The 20,472-nt window shown below is 36.8% G+C and overlaps 1 protein-coding gene across 1 annotated transcript in view; it reads right to left on the reverse strand.

Moving 5' to 3' along the window:
- LOC135712115 (somatomedin-B and thrombospondin type-1 domain-containing protein-like) overlaps positions 1-20,472 on the reverse strand; it is a 119,971-nt gene that overhangs the window by 64,783 nt on the left and 34,716 nt on the right. Inside the window, exon 2 of the mRNA XM_065235118.1 lies at positions 532-1,195. Coding sequence (XP_065091190.1) covers positions 532-802 — 271 coding nt within the window. The 5' untranslated portion in view covers positions 803-1,195. The remainder of the gene's footprint in view (positions 1-531; positions 1,196-20,472) is intronic.

Raw genomic sequence — 20,472 nt, forward strand, 5'->3', positions numbered from 1 at the left:
ATCGTTTATCAATTATATAGGTGCATACTTAGGGCTGCCATTTTTCTGATTCGTCATTTTGCGTGGAATGGCTATTTCTTATTGGTACATAGCACACTTTTTTATGGGAGCGTTTTCGTTTTTTATGGTACATTAAATAAGCTGCCGTATAGATTCAATCAAAAATCCTTACTCAAATTCATTTTGAAAACCGGCTCAATATAACCCGTTAACAACTTATTCGATACAAAAAGGAGGAGGTTAACAACGTTATCCCTGTATCGACGGCAGTTTAAAATTGACGGCCACGTAAAATATTTTAACTCAAGCAATAAATAAGGCTTTTGTGGCAAAAGCCATGTTCATGAAAGCTTCAGTTTTAAATAGAAGAAAGGATAACCCCAGTTGGCAGGAAATGTGAATTAAACCTCTATTCCAGGATAATAACTATTCATGCATGCAGCCTGTTTTCGTAATCTGTATGTGAAAGCATTAAACAATATACATTTATAGAAGAGTGGCTGTGTACATAGCCGGAAGCAGTATACTTACCACCACAGTGGGATTTGAAATCCTCACAGCAATCGCCGAGCCGCAAACAGGCGTGATCACAGTAACAAGGCTTATCATTTAAATCCTCGATAATCGCATTCAGCGGAGCTTTTTGCACCACACAGGATGAATCGCGCCCGTTGCAGCACAAGGACGATTCCCGGCATGATCCACCGTAGGCCCCAACCGCAAACACCGATACCATGAGGATTGCCACAAAACCCCAATAATGTGCACACATTTTGGGGGAGTTCACTTTTGTATTACACATTTTCACGGAATACACGTTCACGGTTTTTTTTTTCTATGGAAAAGCTTTTCGCACACTTTTTTTCAGAGCTAGGATGGTTCAAAACAAAATCAAACTAGGCAATTTAAACATCAAGGTAACAAGGAGTGTTTTTGTTTTGACCCCTGCCTGAATTGGAACAGCACGGTGCTGAAATAAACTGAAACATTCACTGAAAGACGCAATCAACACACTTGCGATTATTTGGCTGGAATTCTTGAAAAGTTATTTCATGTTTTCATGCTTCGCGTTCCTATTTCGAATGTCGTTATCCAGTGGTAGAAATTCTGTTTGCATGAATCATGAAATTTTCTTCCTTCGCGAATGGGTTGTGCAGCACACCACACCGCAGCTGCGCGCCGATTTCGTTTTAATCTGAAATGAAAAGTAATAAAAAGAAACGAACAAATGAAATTCAACGTATTTTATTATATCGTAGAAATGAAATATGTGACATGTTTTTATATTCTCGCTCTTGGTCACTGTATGGGGCTCCTTCGATGGCACCACCGACCCGACCGGCGCGGCGTAAGAACGCGATACCAGCTGCCAGGGATCGCGAGGTTTGCCGACGACAACGACAACGTGGCTTGTGGCACCTTGTATCCTGCCATGCAGGTAGGTATCGTTCGTCCCGAGAGCAAATGAGATAGAAGAAACGATCTGAGATACGTACGACTGTTGCTTACAGGGCAATTGCAAGAAAGAAAGAAAACTGTTGTTGTTGCAAAAAGTAACATTCCAATTTACGAGCTGGTGATTAATTGTCTGCTGGGTTGGCCGAACGGGGCGTTACATTTGCGAATCACTGACTGGTACTGAACACGTGCGGCATTTGGGTGTTTGAGAAGATAACGCATTTTGTCTTCGTCCCATGTACAGAAAACCACATCGTATTCTTGGTTTCAAACATATTTTCGACAAATGTTACTTCTTCGCTTCTGTAGCGAGCGTTTTGCCGGCTCTTAATTTAGTGTTCTAGATGCACTTCCACAGTTATTAATTGAAATATTTCTATGCTAATCAATGCGTGGTAGACACAATTATACTCCATGCCCAGGGAAGTCGAGAAAATTTTCAACGATCTCCTCGACCGACTTTGTAATACGTGCCTTTACCGACTAGGCTATTTGAGGTCCCAATTAATCAAGGCAACACAAAGAGAGGCTTGTGAACACACTTTCATATTCAAACCTAAAGAACGTTATTTTGATTTATTATTAAACAAAAATCACTGGAAAAAATAACTTTTGTCCCTAACATGTTTGCCGATGAATTCCAGAAAATCGACACCATTCTACTTGTGCTTCGCTACGTATCATATTAGTCATCTCAATGTAAATAGAAATAATTCAAATTCAATGTCCTAATTCCTATTGTTCGTTTACTGCTCGGAGCATAACTAATCACACTTTGCAGTTATTTGCGTACCATGCAGCTAGATCGGTGGTGTGGGAACCGGATTGTGGAATTTCCAGCTACATACATATACCTACATTTGCATAACTTGCGTGCAAAGTTTTCCGAGCAATGTGCTGCTCTGGGTAGGACAAATTTATAATTATGTACTCATTAGTGCCGATTCCCTGCTCGAACCACATGGAATTGATGGATTTTAAATTGCGCGAGGCAGCGACATGGGAGCTATTTCTGTCGCAACATAGCACCTAGGCAACCAAGGTACTACAAATTGGAATCGAATGGATATTTACTTGTGATTGCTTCTCTGTTGTAATTTGCTGGTGAAGTGATAGTATGTCTCTAGACAACTGTTTAGCGAGTTTCATCAGTTTAAATTACGTCTACTGTATCATAGCCAAATGCTTTCTAAAATATTACGCTGAAGTACGTTATCCTTGCATATAACTGCCAAAAATACGTTATTACAGAGACGTAGTGAGGGTTAATTGAATTTGAAAAAAAACTCCTCTCTCCAAATTAATTTTGAGTTTATTCAATAGATAATGAAACAAAAGCGAAAATTGATTGGAGGAATTTCTTGCTAAAATTTTCCAATATATTTAGATATTCGCGATCAATTATATAAAAATTGGAGTGTTTTGCTTTTTTCAAGCGTCCTGAAGAAAACCCTATCTTAATTCGAAGTTTTTCTGGTTAATTGACAAGGTCATGCGGTATACGGTCATCGCGAGAATGTGTAAGTACCACTTCAATACTGTTACGCATTTGACCACAAACGTTTGGTTGCTGGGTACATTATCAAAGAGCTTGTGGCTGGCAGCAAGGCGAGCGAAAGTTCACTGAAAATTAACTTGAACAACAAAAATGTATGGTGGTCTTGAAAAGAACCGTTTTGTGGTGATGGTTGAGTAATGCTGAGCTATTAGGGTGTTCAACACGGATTAGGCTAGAGAGCTGTATGTTATTTGCAACGACGATGACGCGCTTGGCATAGATGGTCCACAGTGACTCACGAAGAGCTACTGAATCCGATCAGTAGCGGTGCGGCTTCTTCCTCCTTCTTCGGTGAATGGACGCTCATGTGGGCTATACCTCGTTGCTTGTGGGCAGCCTTTCGTTGTGTACTGGGGAACAATGTTCCTCTATGATTAAGCATGGTACATGTCGCGCCGCGTTGCGGAAAATAGATAGAGTTTTCTAGATAATGTTATAGCAAAGAATGATTCACGCAAATTGTGCTCGTCAATTCGTCAAAATTAATGTTACATGGTTAGAGCTTAAATATGTGGTGGATCACCAGCGCTGCTGATGTTTTTGATAGTTTGTAGAACTAGATCGCATTGCAGGGGGTTGATAAGCACCATGTGGCGAGACCGGATGGAATTCGATTTTGAAATCTGTGTTAGGGAAAACGCTTTTTGACAATCATCATTTCAACAGTTGTATATTTGTGTAATTTTCAATAGTGACCTATTGAAAATTGATAAGGTATTCAATTTAGTAGATTTGTAGAAGAATTTCCAACCGATTGGCTTTTTTAGAATTAGAATCCATCGGCTATTGAAGGAGTTATAAGTGGTCAAAACCTGACCACTTTTCGTAACGCTGTCGATTTTGTTTTTTTGAAATTGCACGCCAATATGTAATCCTACGTCAAAAATCAAGTGCCAGGTTAACACGGCGCTTGTTGTTGAGTGATAAACATGAGTCCATGCCCACCACTTCATGGGTGCATGGACTCGATTTGTAAGGTTTAGGTCAAGTCGCCTCCCTGGCGTTGGTAATTGGCGTTTACGTTGCGGTACAGATACCGTCCGAAAATAAATAAAGAAACATAGAAGGGGCAATAAATCCACAATGTATCGTCTTGAATTTTAAATTTAAGCTAATTCCCGAACATCATTTTATCTAATTCTGATTCCATGCACAAACAAAATAAACGTCTCAGAGTGTAAATTGCCTTATATCCCAAGGATTCTGATAGTAAACATTTTTTCGAAAGCAATAGATTTCTTAAATGTTAAAAATCAAAAACATTATTTTTTTAATTTCACTATCCCTAATATTTTTTTTTTAAATCGCTTCGATAAATGTTACAACTTCCGAGTATTTTCATGTGCCACAGAATCACGCCTATTTCTCCTAATTATTGTTACTTGTTGATTGTTTTAATCTATTTTCTGCGTATCGAATTCTTCACAGTAAATTTTTCTCTGCATCTCCCGTGGAATTCTCTGAGTCATTATCTACCACAGAATTCTATCCATAACTACTATTGGATTTTTTATTCTTGATTTTGTCATTCTTGACCATTGCTACCGACGCCAGGAAGGCAGCTCCCACACCTGGACCCTACCTATCGACCCATCATCACATGGACCGAGAACCAACGAACTTACTTCCCTACTTCGTGATCAACTACTATTGTATTTTGCATTTGAAACTCGACTCCTCAGAAATGTGAAATCGCTAATAAAAGTGCACCAATTCTGTGCACTTATTCCTCATGATCCAAGAAATATGTGCGCCAAAAACAACGATACTTCTATTGTTATTCCTTTGTAATTCTCCTTAGTATTCCCTTATTACTGTACCTAGGTATATTCTCAAAAAAATAATGGAACTGTTTTCATATTCAGATTTTCTTATGAATATATTATCGGAATTCTCTTAGAAATAATGCCAGGAGTTTTTGGAGCTCCTGGTAGAATTCACTTGGAATTATGGTCCCCTAGAAATTGTTATTTGAATTGTCTTCAGAGTTACTTTTAACCTTCTTTGCGTGTTAACATTTTGTGACAAATAAGGTGTTAACGGGTCATATTGGCCACTTATCAAATATCGTAAATATTTTAGGAAATGGAACCTAGATGCATCAACATAGCACAATCAACACCTTACTGAGGACAATTGATGGTTTCTAGCTTTATGTGACTTAACCCGGATGTTCTGAATACCGGATTCGGTGGCCACAATCAACTTTTTCATGAATGCGATTGATATGTCAATAAAATTGATGCGTATGAAACAATTGAAATTGATAGCTCATTTTACTAAATTTAAATAAAAAATAAACCTGAGGGGGGGTGTCATTGGGCCAAAATATAAAATTGGTTAAACTATCTTAATATATGTAAATGTAAAGTAGCTACACACTTAGAAAAAATCATGTAAATGTAAGTGCTCTGAGACTGACATATACGAGCGTCAATTTTGACATAAAATTGGGTCATAATAGACTCGAAACGTACTCAATCAAACGTACTTTTCGTCGAGCAACGAACATTTCAGTCTCGGAGCACTTAATATTATATGTTATATATATGTTTGTTTACGTCTCATCTTTTATGTCAAAGACGGAATACGTCACGTGTAATATTAGTTATTTCTAAGTGTGTACCTATAAGAAGTACACTTTCATATGATCACAATGTACTTTGTATGTAAAGCTTAAGACGATGCTTAGTCTATCCACATACAAGTGTGTTTAAACTTTTGTTTGCCAGTGGACATTTTCAAAAACGTGTTTTTGTTATTATTTATGTCATTCAGCTTTACAGCACTAATAAACTAAAACAGTTTGTTCATTTTATCTACACTTTACTCCAGGTGTTCTAGAATTATATTTTTGTCATCATTTTCTGTATATTCAAGATATTTGAATCAATAAAAAAAAAACAATTTTGGCCCAATGTTACCCCTTCTTACGGTATCAATGAAATACCCAACAAACGAAATCCTTTTTCATTGAAAATTTGAAGCAGATATCAAAATGATCGATTCATACATTTTGTAGGCTCTATAAATAAATTTTGGACGTGATTTACATTAAAATTTACGGCCACCATCCCCTCCCCCCCTCCTAGAACATTCACGGTATCACGACTCTTGTGTGGTGAGATTTGGGCCCCTACAAGTCGGAAGTGATGAAACATATGACACTTTGTTCTTTAAAAACTGCATGCACAATGCGGAGTTCAAGCTGAGGTTTTACTTATTAACTCCAGTCATAGCTCTGTTATGACAATGGCATCATAGCAACAATCATTGACTGCTCTGTTCTCTGAAAGGTATGGTCTGATGAATTTTAAATGATATTGATTCTATATTTGAAAAAAAAAATTCGATGACTAAATTGCTTATAAATCACCGATATTAATCATTTATAACATTAGCAGCATCCATGTGAAAAACTAAAAATAAGTTAAAATAAATCAATAAACCAAACCATTTCCACCGCAAACAATTTTCCCACAAATATTTAAATTAATCATGATTGGAAACGTTTTTGTCACTGTAGCCTCATTTCCACCGCCCACAAGTTTTCCGTTCCATTGGTTGTGTTGTTGCATATATTTACATAACGACAAAAAAAATCGGATCGATATAGAGTCAGGTGAAGCGTCAGCGAGCGCTTTCACTTCGTGGCCATAGCCGTGGATGCTGGTGTAGCAGATGCTGTCCGTGCTGCCTGGGTAGGCAGTCCACGTGGAATGCACAAATTTCATGGGATGTTGCAGTGAAAGCCATCGGAGGGGCTCTAATGAAGTAGGGTTTCTGAACAGTTGTCACACCAACAAGGCAGACTGGCTTGCAAGCCCCACAGAGGAGCTGCTACACTATGCAGCAAATGATGACGGTGACAATAAGGCACCGTCGGGGCGTGAACGGTTGAAACCACAAATGGACCTTCCTTAGCACGTGCAACTGGGCCAGTTAAAGTGACCAAATTCCAATTAATTGTGTCATCAGATGAAACATGAAGCGACTTGAACTGCAGGAGTAAGCAGATTATAGTTTATATGCTTTTATTAATGATATCCGTCCTTGCTGTTATACAAGTAGCCTACATGTTTAATCGGAACTAAGTTTGCAGAAGCCCGAGACCAAGAGCTTCTGGCGGCTCTCCAAACAAAATTTGATAAGTTTGTTGGTAATGGGAAAGTTTCCGAAACCACTTTTTAGTGACTTATTTAGTCACTTTTTTTTTAAGGTGGACAAAAAGTCACTAAAGTATAATTTTTCAACATTCCTGCTTGAATTGCAAAGAAACATTCGTTCAAACAATAAATAAAAGTTATTGCAGTGCTACAGTATGCTTAGTTCCTAGTTCGAAATTTAGTAAACTAACGTTTTCCGTTCGTTAGTTAGTACGCAGAAGAAACCAAGACGATACATCATCAAAGCATTCTTTTATTTGCTATTCCACACTGTTGAGGAGTTCAGTTTCAACAATAATCAGAGTGACCAATAAACCGGGAAATCGGGAAACCCGGAAAATGCCAGAACTCGATGTTACCGGAAAAAAACTGGGATAAGCCCGTGAACCTCGATGACAAATTGGGAAGCAAATGTGCATCTGCATCTCTTTAAAAAATGTCATTATACCTGGACTGGACTAGATTTTCAGGATACAGTCAGTTTGAAGAACTATTCAGATATTTTTCGCATTTTTTGAAAGCAATATTGAGGAGTTCAGTTTCATTATACCTGGACTGGACTAGATTTTCAAGATACAGTCACTTTGAAGAACTATTCAGATATTTTTTGATTTTTTTGAAAGCAATATTGAACAGATTTAGAATGGATTTGAGAGATACACTCCCGATTAAAAGTTTTGGGTCACCCCAAATATAAAATATGGAAATGTTTATGTTTATATCTCTGTCATTTTTCGCCCAATTTTAATTATTTAAAGTCATTTGGAACGTACTGAATGAAACTTATTTTGTAGGTTTTCATATAAATATGATTATCAAATTTTGTATACTAAAACGTTACCTTAGCTTAAAGCATATTCCAAAACTCACACTGTATAATTATGGCTGAATTTCTCTGAATTTGGGTGGCCAAATTTTGAAATGAATGTGGTAGTATAACCAGGGCTAAACATTGTCTTGCCATTGAATGATTTTTATGCGACATTTTGAAATTGTTAATTTTGAAATTGTCACTGGAAGATCCGACTCTGTCTGTCAGAGGTTTTTTTTTTCTTACAAAAGCAAGTTTCACTCGAGCCATAACAACAATTCAATTTTATAAAATAACGAACGTTTTGGATGGCTCGAGTGACACTTGCCTTTGATAAAAAAAACACGTCTACTGAGGATTCATATTTCTAAAAAAATCATCTATCAATGAAATAATCATCGGTCGTCATTGCAAAAGCAATGCAACTACACGGAAACCACAAAATACGCAAAAATGACAAATTTGACCATATAATGTATACATATTCGGCTAAAACGGGACTACACCTAAAATGTGTGTATTTTTTACACCATAAATTTTATTCATTTTTGTACTAGCAATCACTCATAAATGTGTTAAATTTTAGTCAATTTATGGGTAGTCCCGTTTTCTTTCAAAAATGCGTACTAAGCACGAGAGAATCATTAACGGTCAATACTAAATAATGCTATCACATTATGCTCTGTATCACATCTTTTCCCCATATATTTATCTTTATTAATTAAAATATTTAAATATATAATATATACATATATTTAATAAATATTAAATATTTATTAAAATATTATGAATCTACACGAAAACTATGTTTTTTAACGAAATTTCTAGAACAGTACAAGGAACATTATGCCGTAGACTACACATTTTTATATCATATGGGTGGAAAATTCGTAGAACAAATGCTTTTAAATTCTTCACTTTCTAAGATATCTTCGAGCATGATATTATGTCAAACTTCAATAAAATCACTTTGAATAGCCAACCTTTGGTCACAAAGTTGGTAGACAACACATTAAGCTTTGCTATGAAAGTTATTTCAGCAGTTTTCGTCGTTTCAGTCTCGAGATACAAATATTATAAGCCGTAAATTACCTTAAAAACATAAAATTAACTTGAAGCACCTCTAAATCATGACAGATTTTGCTGAAAATTTACACAGAAGCTCAAATTAACATGACGAACAGTGATCACGGTTGACCCGGTGCATCCTAAATATTTCTGTTAAAATGAACAAGTCACATAATGAATGAAGTAATGAAATTGGGTTGTTAGCGGAATGCTTAAATAAAACAGCAAAAAAGGTTATCTTCCATTTAATTCCACTTAATTAATTTTGGTATCTATGACAGATACGTATTTCGACTACAATGTGCAGTCTTCATCAGTGTCATTCTCACTAAAGAACTCATCAAAATCTAGTCCCCTTAAGTACTCATCCCCTAGGTAAAAAAAGTCAAGATCATAGGTATAAAAATAAAACTACAACGTGTTGAATCGGAACCTACCTAACTAATAAAAACCAAAGATTTAAGTAAGCTAAAGGAGAAAAAACTATACAACTCTCTAATAAGGAAAATCCCCAAAGGCTTGGTAGCCATCATAATGAAGTAATGAAATTGGGTTGTTAGCGGAATGCTAAATAAAACAGCAAAAAATGTTATCTTCCATTTAATTCCACTTAATTAATTTTGGTATCCATGACCGATACGTATTTCGACTACAATGTGCAGTCTTCATCAGTGTCATTCCCACTAAAGAACTTATCAAAATCTAGCCCCCTTAAGTACTCATTTACTTATAATGAAGTTTAAGAAATATCATACTTAAAACAAATTATATATTTCGTCTGTGTAAAGGTCCAGCGCAATCAGCAAAGTGACAGCCATTTTGTGAAAGTGATGTATAAATAAAATTAATTGTTTTCAAACCCGGATCGAGCATTGTCAAAAGAACAAACTAAAAACCGACTAGCACATAATAGAAATAATGCATATCATGTAAATAAAACATTGAAACCATTGTAGATTGTCTGCTTTTGCTTGACGAAATAAATAAATAAATTAATTAACCTTACATAACAATATTTCCGAACCGGTAAGGCTTCTATAATAAAAACAAGCCTGGCAATTTTTTCTGCTCAGTAAGAAAAAACGGTCGCCACTAAGCCACCGAGCTCCTTAAACTTAAAGTAATAATGTACATTTACCAACTCTGCTTAAGAGTGAAGGGGGGTTTGCTGAAGTTGTGCCGGCCATGTATTGGGTATAGGAAAATATGGTACGCAGGAAAACGGGGTCTAAATTAGTCCACAATTTGCTACGTCATTTATACATGGAGTAAACGTCCCAAACATGGAGGAAAATGGTTAGCGGTTGTCGATTGATGAATTTCGCGTTAAGCAAATTAGCGTTTTGTCGAATAGCTAAATCAATGGGTAGCGATGCTCACCACTGTTTACAATGTTATTTTGATATAGATACCAGTTTATACTACATAATGAAATCTCAATTTTTTACACTATGTTTTGTGGCATAACATTAAATAAAAGTCATCTCTACTTAACTCGAATTCAGAGGTACCATGTAGTTAGGGTGGAAATCGAATTACTTATGGAAAAATAATCATTATTAAATTAAAATAATTCTTTAAGATTAACCAATGTTTCTTCTTGTTTTGCTGCATTCTACCAGTAATTGTTGGAAGGAAACTGAATATTAAATATTGTTTTATAATCAACGTAAAATTGGTACATCGGAGCAACCTGCTGATATATAAAAGCAATAAAAATGGATTCATAGCCACAATTTCAAATTCAATAATACCAAAACGCCAATATCGCCAACATGTTGGGGGCATCCAGTGAGTTCGTGACGTGAAATTCAGGAAAAGTTAACCCCCATCCCTCCCTCCCGCAACGTTTTGCCCATACCTTATACATTGCTTGTAAGAGATTTCTAGCTTCCCGTCCCCCTTATGCCTTGTTCAGACTACAGAGTTATAACATGTTATAGCGGTATCTTGATGGTGCTTTCTGTGTTGCAATTATTTGACAACCGTTATAACATGTTATAACTGCTCAGTCTGGACAGCACTTTAGAGTGTGACGTACTTAATTTAAGCGTTTCATATTGCCGCGCTTATGTTAAATTCTGATTTGGTGACGGTCGAAGCGCGCCGCTCATAAGCGCGCTCCAACCCCGCCCATAAGCAGGGTTGCTTCCACTCACTTGCTATAAAAACATGTTTTTCGGAATTATAAAATCGATACATTTTTTTATGATATTTTGTACTTGTAAGTTAAAAGGGGAGGTTGAAAAGTATGTATTTGACACGTGAAACCTGTCAATTTCGCTTTCAGAGTGTCACAATCAGCGAATTTATGGTTCGTGAGCGTTCACTCAGAGTGAGCGCTCGTGAGTCGTAAAATCGCTGATTGTGACTATCTGAAAGCGAATTTGACAGGTTTTATGTATCAAACACTTGCCTTCCAACCTCTTCCTGTATCTAACAAGTACAAAATATAATTACAAGCCAAGTGGAAGCAAGCCTGCCCATAAGGATTATACACAGGTGTGTAATTTAGATAGTATTTTATGGCAGCGCAGCGGCTTAAGGAGCGAATCCTGGATAAAGAGTCACCGTGTGTTAAATCAATGGGCGCAGTTGTACGGCCTTAAACAGAAAACAGATGGTACACGGCGAATGAGAACGACTCAAATTTGAGTTTAGTTCACTCATAATCGCCAAAAATGCAGGAACTCAGCGATGAGTAAAATTTGTCTCATGGTTTCCTGTGGGAAACCTAAAAAATCTGCCGGAAAATGAGGAAATTGACGAAAATTTTATTCAGTCTCGGAGTAGTACCAATAGACTGAGTGAATCCAATCTTTACTTTTCTCAAATTCAGGAATTTTTCCCTGGAAAATCCTGGAAAAACCTGGAAAAACATGAGGCAAATTAACTCATCGCTGAGTTCCTGCACTTTTGGCGATTATGAGTGAACTAAACTTAAATTTGAGTCGTTCTCATTCGCCGTGTATAATCTTATTTTGAGATATTATCTTGCCACACACAATAGCTATTGTCATAATATTGCCGGCGCCGGTGGTGTAGTCGTAAGTGTGACTGCTTTCTCACCCCAATGGGTCTGGGTTCAATCCCAGCCGAGATTGGTGGGATTTTTCTGAGGCATAAAAATCCCTGGTCACGTCTTCCTTCGGAAGGGAAGTAAAGCCGTTGGTCCCGGCCCATGTGTGCGATATCCTACGCAGGTGTGGAAGCTGCCTTCCTGCACATTCGATTGCCGTCAATGGATGGCAATCGATGTCCGTCGGTGATTGGCACTAGATTGCGGAACAAACACCGACTTTAAATAAAGGAAAAAGAAGAAGAAGTTGTAATAATAGTGAGGGGCCTCTAGAATGTGGAACGATCACAGTTCTCCATATACATAATAGAGGGTAAGGCTTCCCAACAACTTAAGTTTTTTTTACAAAAAGTTGTCATCTCGTTGCTTATGTAACAATTCACAGATTTCTAATGGGTTTGGGAGGTCACTCCCAAGATATTCACTTAGTCAGAAAAAAAAACCCGTCAATGATAGCAAATAAGTTTGAGTTATTTTGATAAATGGAAACCTATTATGTCGAAAATATTGACAAGTCGTTATTTTATTTTGCGCTTCAACGAAAATTCTTATCTTCACCTAAGCCAGCAGCCAGAGAGATCAAAATATATCGATAGCCATGCCAAATTGACAGCACGCACTAATCTGTTCAGGTGTGCTCGTTGGTAGCAAAATAATAGGGTTGTTGGAACGAATTAGAAACAATTTGTCTTGAAAACGCGTGCTTCTGTTCGCTTGCTTCCACGTCAATCGTAGTTGGCGATGCGATAAAACGCTGCTGTTATTCATGTCAAAATATGGAATGGATTCGAGGAAAATCGTGAAGCCTACCACGTCGTGGGTGAGTGGTGGAATTCGATGGCACTCTCCTTGCCAGTCGTAGCAACCAAGTAAATTCGATACCATCGGGAATGGATTTGTGGAACTGAATTTTCCACGCTCGGAAGAGGATACGATATTGGGATTCCATTCCATTTCCGCAGCATTGAGCTAAGCGGGACAAATATCGAGGTTAGAAGTGGCACAAAATGGTGCTGAAGCCCATACAGCTGTGATTGGCACCGGAAAAGAAGATGGATTGACATGTTTGAAAGGTCTACACACATGCAATTGGATGGTTGGGAGGGAGGTATAGACACAAACTTGGATGAACAGTTTCGATTTACGGTTGGAATCCATTCTGGTCGATTGATATTTATGTCACAGGCTTCAGTTCGGATTACGATTCTGACGGAATGTCCTTTGGTAGAATCGGTTCCGGATGGAGAGAAGAAATCGAATCATCGATTTGCGATTACGAATTGACAACGGCAAGAGGCAGGAAATGATGTGGACAACGATTGTTAGCATCTTCAAAAGAATGCTTCATCACAAACGTTTTGGAAGACTTGAAATATTTGATTTCAACGGTCAAGCACGAACCCAAACGCTTACCTTGTATGCACAGAAATCATCGACCAGAACCAAGGTCGCACGGATGGTTCTTAAGAAGCACTGTGCTGAATTTCTGGCCCATTATCAGTTTTGCAGCACTACCGTACACTAGCTTCATTTATAAGCCTGTCTAACAGGTTAATCCATTATTGGTCCATCCATCCTGTTTGTTCAATCAATCTTCAAGTGGGCGGTCATTTAAGGTAAACTATAATTAGCGCCGTTTTCAGAGCGAATGTTCCCAAAACGAAATCTTCAGTCAAAGCAAAACCAGGTCCAGTGAGGAACATAAATCATATGTAAGCAGACGAAGGAAACGAGGCGATGAGGAGTGAAGAGTGATTTGTGGAGAGAGAAGAAGAGAAACAAATCTACAGATCATCAAATAACGAACCTAAAAAAATAACATTTAGTACGATTGTATGCCCTTTTAGGAGCGAAAGATTTAATGCTCAAACAGTCAGCTCGCTTCCAAGCTTAGTGTGAGGAAACCCCGAGAAGAAGAATGTGGATATATAGAAGATGAATGGAGAGTGCTTTAATATCTTTTCCGTAAAAAATCTATGCTACTTCCCCTTTTTGTTTTGAGTAGCTATTTTTAGCGCGTTGGTTGGAATTATTCAATTTTTGATTGTATTTTTCTATTATATTGATAACTTGTATTTGGATTACATTGTTTCACATTTTTACTACGATTTCTTCAATTGTGGTCTCCATCAAATCTGCATAAAGGACTTTTACCTAAATCCTTAATACCATTTTTAAAACAGTTCTTGGTCATTAGGGTGGGTCAACTTAACAACCCACTGCTCCCCACTGCTCTATCGATCTTTATTGATGTCCCCAACAACTGCGCCAATTTTGAACGTATTTGGTTATGATCTAGATTAGCGGGAGAAATATAAAGTTTGTATGTGAAATGTATGGGATACGGAACGAAACTATTAATTTGATTTCCAAAAAATTAAAATATGTTCAATTTTGATCAAACCTTCCATAGTTTTCCCAATGTTTGTGTTAGTTCAAAATTGAGCAAAATTTAAATGTTTGGCAAGCAACTGAATAGTTTCGTTCCGTATCACATACATTTTCCTAAACATAAAAGCAAATTTGGTACAGTTGTTGGGATCTTCAATACAGATAGAAAGAACAGTGGGGAGCAAGGGGTTGTCATCCGTTATATAAAACTTAACTCACTCTATTGTAGAAAAATCTAAACCGTCATTAGAATTGTCAAAAGCCATAAGGCACACACACTTAATTCAGATCACCGAAGTCGGTAGGAATTTACCGGGTTTTTGAACAGCAGAACAAGTCGGTAAAATTTTCAAATGACCGTTACACGTGAAAAATCAAGAAAATTTATAAATTTTATTTTTCATCAATAAATGGGGTAAGCCGAACAAATTCTGTACAAGTTCAGAATAAATATACTAATAATTGGATTTTTCACTGATTTTTAAACTTTTACCGAACAGTTCTGTAGTTGAAAATTTACCGAACGATGGAGGCCTGGATTAGTGTGCACACTTAGAAATTATTACCGACTTCGGTAATTTTTTACCAAATTTTCAACAGCTGAACGGTAGAAAAACACTGTCAGCCTTGTTTAAATAATCGAGTCTTGCTATTGCGGTGTGTTTTCCTTGTTTTGAAGTTTTAATTCTAATGAATAAAAATGCCTGATTCTTACCGAACTGCTCAGCTGTTGAAAGATCGGTTAAAACTACCGAAGTCGGTAATAATTTCTAATTGTGCAGCAACTAAACAGATTTTAAGCCACCAAGAATTCATAAAGAAACCGTTAGAGTTAGCTAATTTTAATTTATACTTTGCTATTTGGGAGGTTGTTAGTGCCACTAGATCGCGTTTTTTTAAGCAAACATTTCCACAGAAAAAATTTGACTTTTTTGTGCTTGGGACCGACTCAAAATGTCTACTCAGGTCCAATCCAGTTCAGGAATGAAGAAGATAGATGAAATTTTCATTTGCATCCAGTTTTATCAAAATAAGAAAAGAATTGATCTTTTTTCAGCCAAAACAAAACAGGTGCCCATTGTCAGGAGGGTTATCATAGTCTCTGCACATCGTACTAGTTACGACTAGTACGATGTGCAGTAGACTGCCAATGAATGTATGGGAAAAATTTAACCATCAAATTTCGCTAACAAACCATTTACAAAATGTTTATTGCCTCGAAAAATGACCCAATGCAAAATTTGAGCTCAATCGGACATTATTTAGGGGTGGCGCAAACGCGTCAAAGTTTGACTTTTCTCACTCTCGAAAATCTCCCAAGGGGGGGGGGGGGTGTATAGGAACATGAAATTTCGGAAATAAAAAAAAATTTGATGCCAAATGTCTTAAAAATGTGAAGCGTCGAGATTTGGTGTTATCTTGAAATTTTTTTTTTCAAAAATCGGCTTTCTGGGACTTGGAATTTTTTTCATGAGTTTTATATGGAATATAGAAGATTGATGAGTCGGCTTCTAAAACTGTTCACAATTGTCTCCAACCTGCTTATATATCGAATTAAACCACCATTTAGGATCTAATACGAAATAATTCACTAGGGTGGTCCAATTATTCTTCATTAGGGTGGTCCAAAAATTAAAATAGGTATGTAAAAACCATTACTTTTTTACCAAACGCATGTATCTGAAAATATCATCATGTTGTGTTTTGGAATTTTTAGAATCCAAACTTCAAAATATTTGATGATATTACTTTTTAGTATCTGAGACCACGTAAAATAGAAGCATAGACAGACATAAATCGTAGAATAATTCCAAAAATTGTACAGGACAACCGTTAGTGCTGTTAGTTGACAGTACAATCTGACGAAAGTACAATGACTTTTTAACATATCCACCCAATACGGGACAACCCTTTATATGTGTTTCTTTTAAATTCCTACCCTATAGAGGACCAAAAAAGTACCCGCATAAAGCATATTGTTTATCTGGCTTCCTTTTGGGTATTAATTAAAAAACACACACTAAAAGTGTTCTCCTACAGGCAAGCAACGGTCTCAAGTACTTATGTCTACGTAAACTTTTCTACCTATGCTTTAGTATAAAAAAGGATGCGATCTGAGCATGTATGATCAATCAGTAGTGCGTTTGAAGAAGACAACAAGCAGAGAACTGATAGAGAATAGTACGACAGTTTGTTAAAAATGGTTGACATTTGGCTAGTTGGAGAATATCTGCCGTCGTTCGGCCATTCTGTTAACTTGCCGACGTATAGTGAAGTTTTCGTAAATATATGTTTCATTTGCGTGCTGAAAAAAAAGTTGTAAGCTTAGTGCCTTCCTAACAATAAACGAATTAAAGGATGCTTGGAAGAAAAAAAAACTGAACACATTTGGTAAATGACATAAGCATAAAGAAAAAACTGTTGCTATTTTTCAATACCTGGAAAGCCTTTTAAAAATGCAAACTTAGAATGGCTAAGAAAGCCGTCGAAAAATGGAATACATTTCATGGATCATTGCGGAGTTTGTTTGATATCGGGAAAAATTTTAAGGCAAAAACCCGTGAAGAAAAGCAGGTGATGCAATATTTGCAAAAACAGCGGGAACAAGCTCATCTTGAAGAAGAAACTGAGGTTCTTTCTATCAATGAAACCATTTCGTGTAGCGATTTTGAGGAAGAAGGGTCAAGCCAAAGACCGGATCAAATTTGTAGTGCAACCTCAATTGAAACATCATCACAAAACGACAGCCAGGCTGGGTCAGTGTACTCGCCTAGTACATCCGAAAGAGCTTCTCCAAAAACAGGTACGTTGTGATGTTTTACTAATGTTTTTTGTTTCTTTTAGATTATACACCTATTACCATCCATATGAATATATTTTGAACGTTCTAGGTTCTCCAAAACCAGCTTTGACACGTAAATCGCAACTGATACGAGTTGTTACTGTTGAGGTAGCTGCTGCATTGGACCGCTGTAAAGTGAGTGATCAAAATGCTGTGTTTCTAATATCATCGATCGCTATTTAGCGATTGGCTTTAAAGCTTTAGGGCACGATGTTTCATCATTATTGATGAACAAGGAATCTGTCAGAATCGCCAGAGCAGGAATTCGCTTACAAATGCAACATGATTTAAAAGCGTCGTTTAAGCCAGATATAAATTTAACAGTACATTGGGATTCTAAGCTGCAACCTAACATATTACCATCCAAAGCTCTACCAAAAACCAAGCGCTTGGCCATAGTTGTATCAGGCGAAGGCATTAGCAAATTATTGGCTGTTCCACCCATCGAAAACTCTACGGGGGCACAACAAGCAGAAGCGGTGTACAATGCAGTCGTCGAATGGGGGCTTGCGGACATGTATGATCTTAAATCTTGTATGTTCACCTCAGAATTCTGACTATTTTATCGTTTGTTTTCAGAATTATGTTTACATCTTTTGATACTACTGCATCAAACACCGGTAAAAAACTGCTACTTGGCAAAGCTTTTAAAATTCTGAAATTTGAAACGTCAAAGTCTCCAAATAATGAGATTGTTAAGGAATTCCAATCAAAATGGCACAAAGAATGCCTGATATGAATGTTTGCACTTTCAAAGCGTTGAAAGTTGAAATGAAAGTTATTAATATTATTTTGCCGCACTTAATGTAATCAAAAATACTCAACATATAATTAATGGTACTGAAAAATGTAGTCCACGTACTTTAACTACGAAAGTACGACTGTAGTTAATGGACTTAAAAAGTGCTTAGTTCGTTGGGAATGTAATTAAAGTAGTTAAAGCTGTAATTAATGAAATTAATGTAATTATAGCTTTTGCTTGCGTTGAATTTAAACTCGGCCTAACGCTTTGAAAGTGCAAACATTCATATCAGGCATTCTTATTGACTTCGTTCGGTAGCTTTGAACTAAAGTATCGCACCAAACGCATAATTCACTTGTTAACGCCGCGCATTTATTTGATGTTATAGTCCCAAAATGGACGATTAGGCCGAAGTAGTTCTCTACCCTATTTCTATAAAAACTTTTCCAAACGTACAATGTCATTAAAAACATTGCATTTTATGAAAAAAAAAACATCGTCTTCCAAAAGAAACAGAAAGCAACATACAGCATTCATTGAACTAAAAATAGTGAAACTAAAAATCATGATCATTTGTATGATGGCCATCCGCGAAATGACACAGACATGGTGACAAGCTTCAGAAAAATCGTTGGCAGTGTAATGACCCACCCCCGCTTAGTTTTGTATCGGTTTGATTTTGGCACGATCCGGTTTTGGCAACAAAAAGGGTTGTTTATCACAGTACTAAGTAGAATGCATATTAAACCCATCATGCGACGTATTAAATCACATGTTAAGGATCATGTTAGTGCTCCTGAAGAGATACCGATTTTAAGGCCATAATTACAAAAAAATCTCAATATTTGATTAACTCCTACGCAGTAATTGACAACTAATCCCTTCACTTTGTTATATGAAAATGATGATTTAAATATGTAGAACTTCATCACTATACATATTAGTTTTTGAAATATATTTTTCCCATTTTGAGACGTAAAATACCATGTTTTAAAGATATAAACCCACGTAAACCCACGTAAACTTAGATTACTAGATAGCGCATTGCTGTTTACAGCTAAAAAAACGATTTTAAGGAAGTCTCCATCTAAAATGCTCCTTATATCAATAAAAAAAGACAACTTAGCAAATTTGTGTTTGTGTGTTGTATATGAAAATGATGAGTTCTGCAACTTTGTGGAATGTTTTTACGAAAGTTAGAAGATACTGAGAGGTAAGCACATATCATCGGTAAGAGACGTGTGTGTGAGAAAATTTGCGAAAAAATCTAAGGGCACCGGTGGGATTCGAACCCACAATTCTCATTCAGTACACGGGTGCACTGCCAATTATACAACGGTGGACCTATGTTCTATGTCTCTTACCGATGATATGTGCTTACCTCTCAGTATCTATCTTTGTACACTATTCTAGTTTTCTTTTTCCTGAAAATCGCCCGTCTGGACCACTGTGTAATGGTGAAAAGCTCCATCCAGTATTATAAACCATCAATAGGAAACTAAAATTGGCTTGTCACTTAAATTATGGATATCCCTATTGGTTCAGTGTTTACCAGGTGAAGAGGAGTTTAATATATTTTAAAAACTGCCTAAATCAGATGATAATTATGCCACCAGGCACCGCTAGGGTACATGTACACTTTGATTTTATGCTTTATCTTAGCCATCTAGATAGTTATGTCTTCGAGAAAGTTTCTTACTATCGTTGTCGTCTTTGGCCTAGTTGTTAAGGTGACCAATGCTTTCTGGATGATATTAATATTAATTCGAGAATATGCTTACCATCTAGAAAGTTGTGTTCTTGGGCAAAATTCTTCAAGAGTTCTATATGCTTATTTTCGAAACAGAGCCTACGTTGATAAATAGACAAACAATGTCTGATACCATGAATGATGAGGCCGGTTTACGAAAAAAAAAGTGTTGCATCACCTGTAATATTGTTATCTGGTATTGAAGCCACATATGGAGCCTAGACATCGATGTTTGACACTATTTTGAAATCGAAGACGGATATTTTTGGTTTACATAAAAACATAAGATACGGGTAGTTTTGAACGGGAGGTAGAGGCCAAAAATGAATGTCCAACACCAATCCGGTATGCGAAAAACTTTTGGTACCATACAATATTGGTATGTTCGCAAAGGGGACAACGTGTAGAGGCTGTAAATCGATGCCTAACAGCATTTTAGAATGCAATATTTTGTTCGCCTTTCGGGAAAAATAAAAATACCTTATAATATCGGTATTCCCAAACGAAACAACGTGTAAAGACTAAAAATCTACACCTGACTCCATTTTGAAATTCAAGATAGCGGCATTCAACTTGTGGAATAGTTTTAATAGCTTATAACGTGGAC

The sequence above is a fragment of the Ochlerotatus camptorhynchus genome, unplaced genomic scaffold (genome assembly GCF_037179485.1).
Source record: "Ochlerotatus camptorhynchus isolate MF236.1 unplaced genomic scaffold, CSIRO-AGI_Acam_v1.1 ptg000003l, whole genome shotgun sequence".
Taxonomy (NCBI): domain Eukaryota; kingdom Metazoa; phylum Arthropoda; class Insecta; order Diptera; family Culicidae; genus Ochlerotatus; species Ochlerotatus camptorhynchus.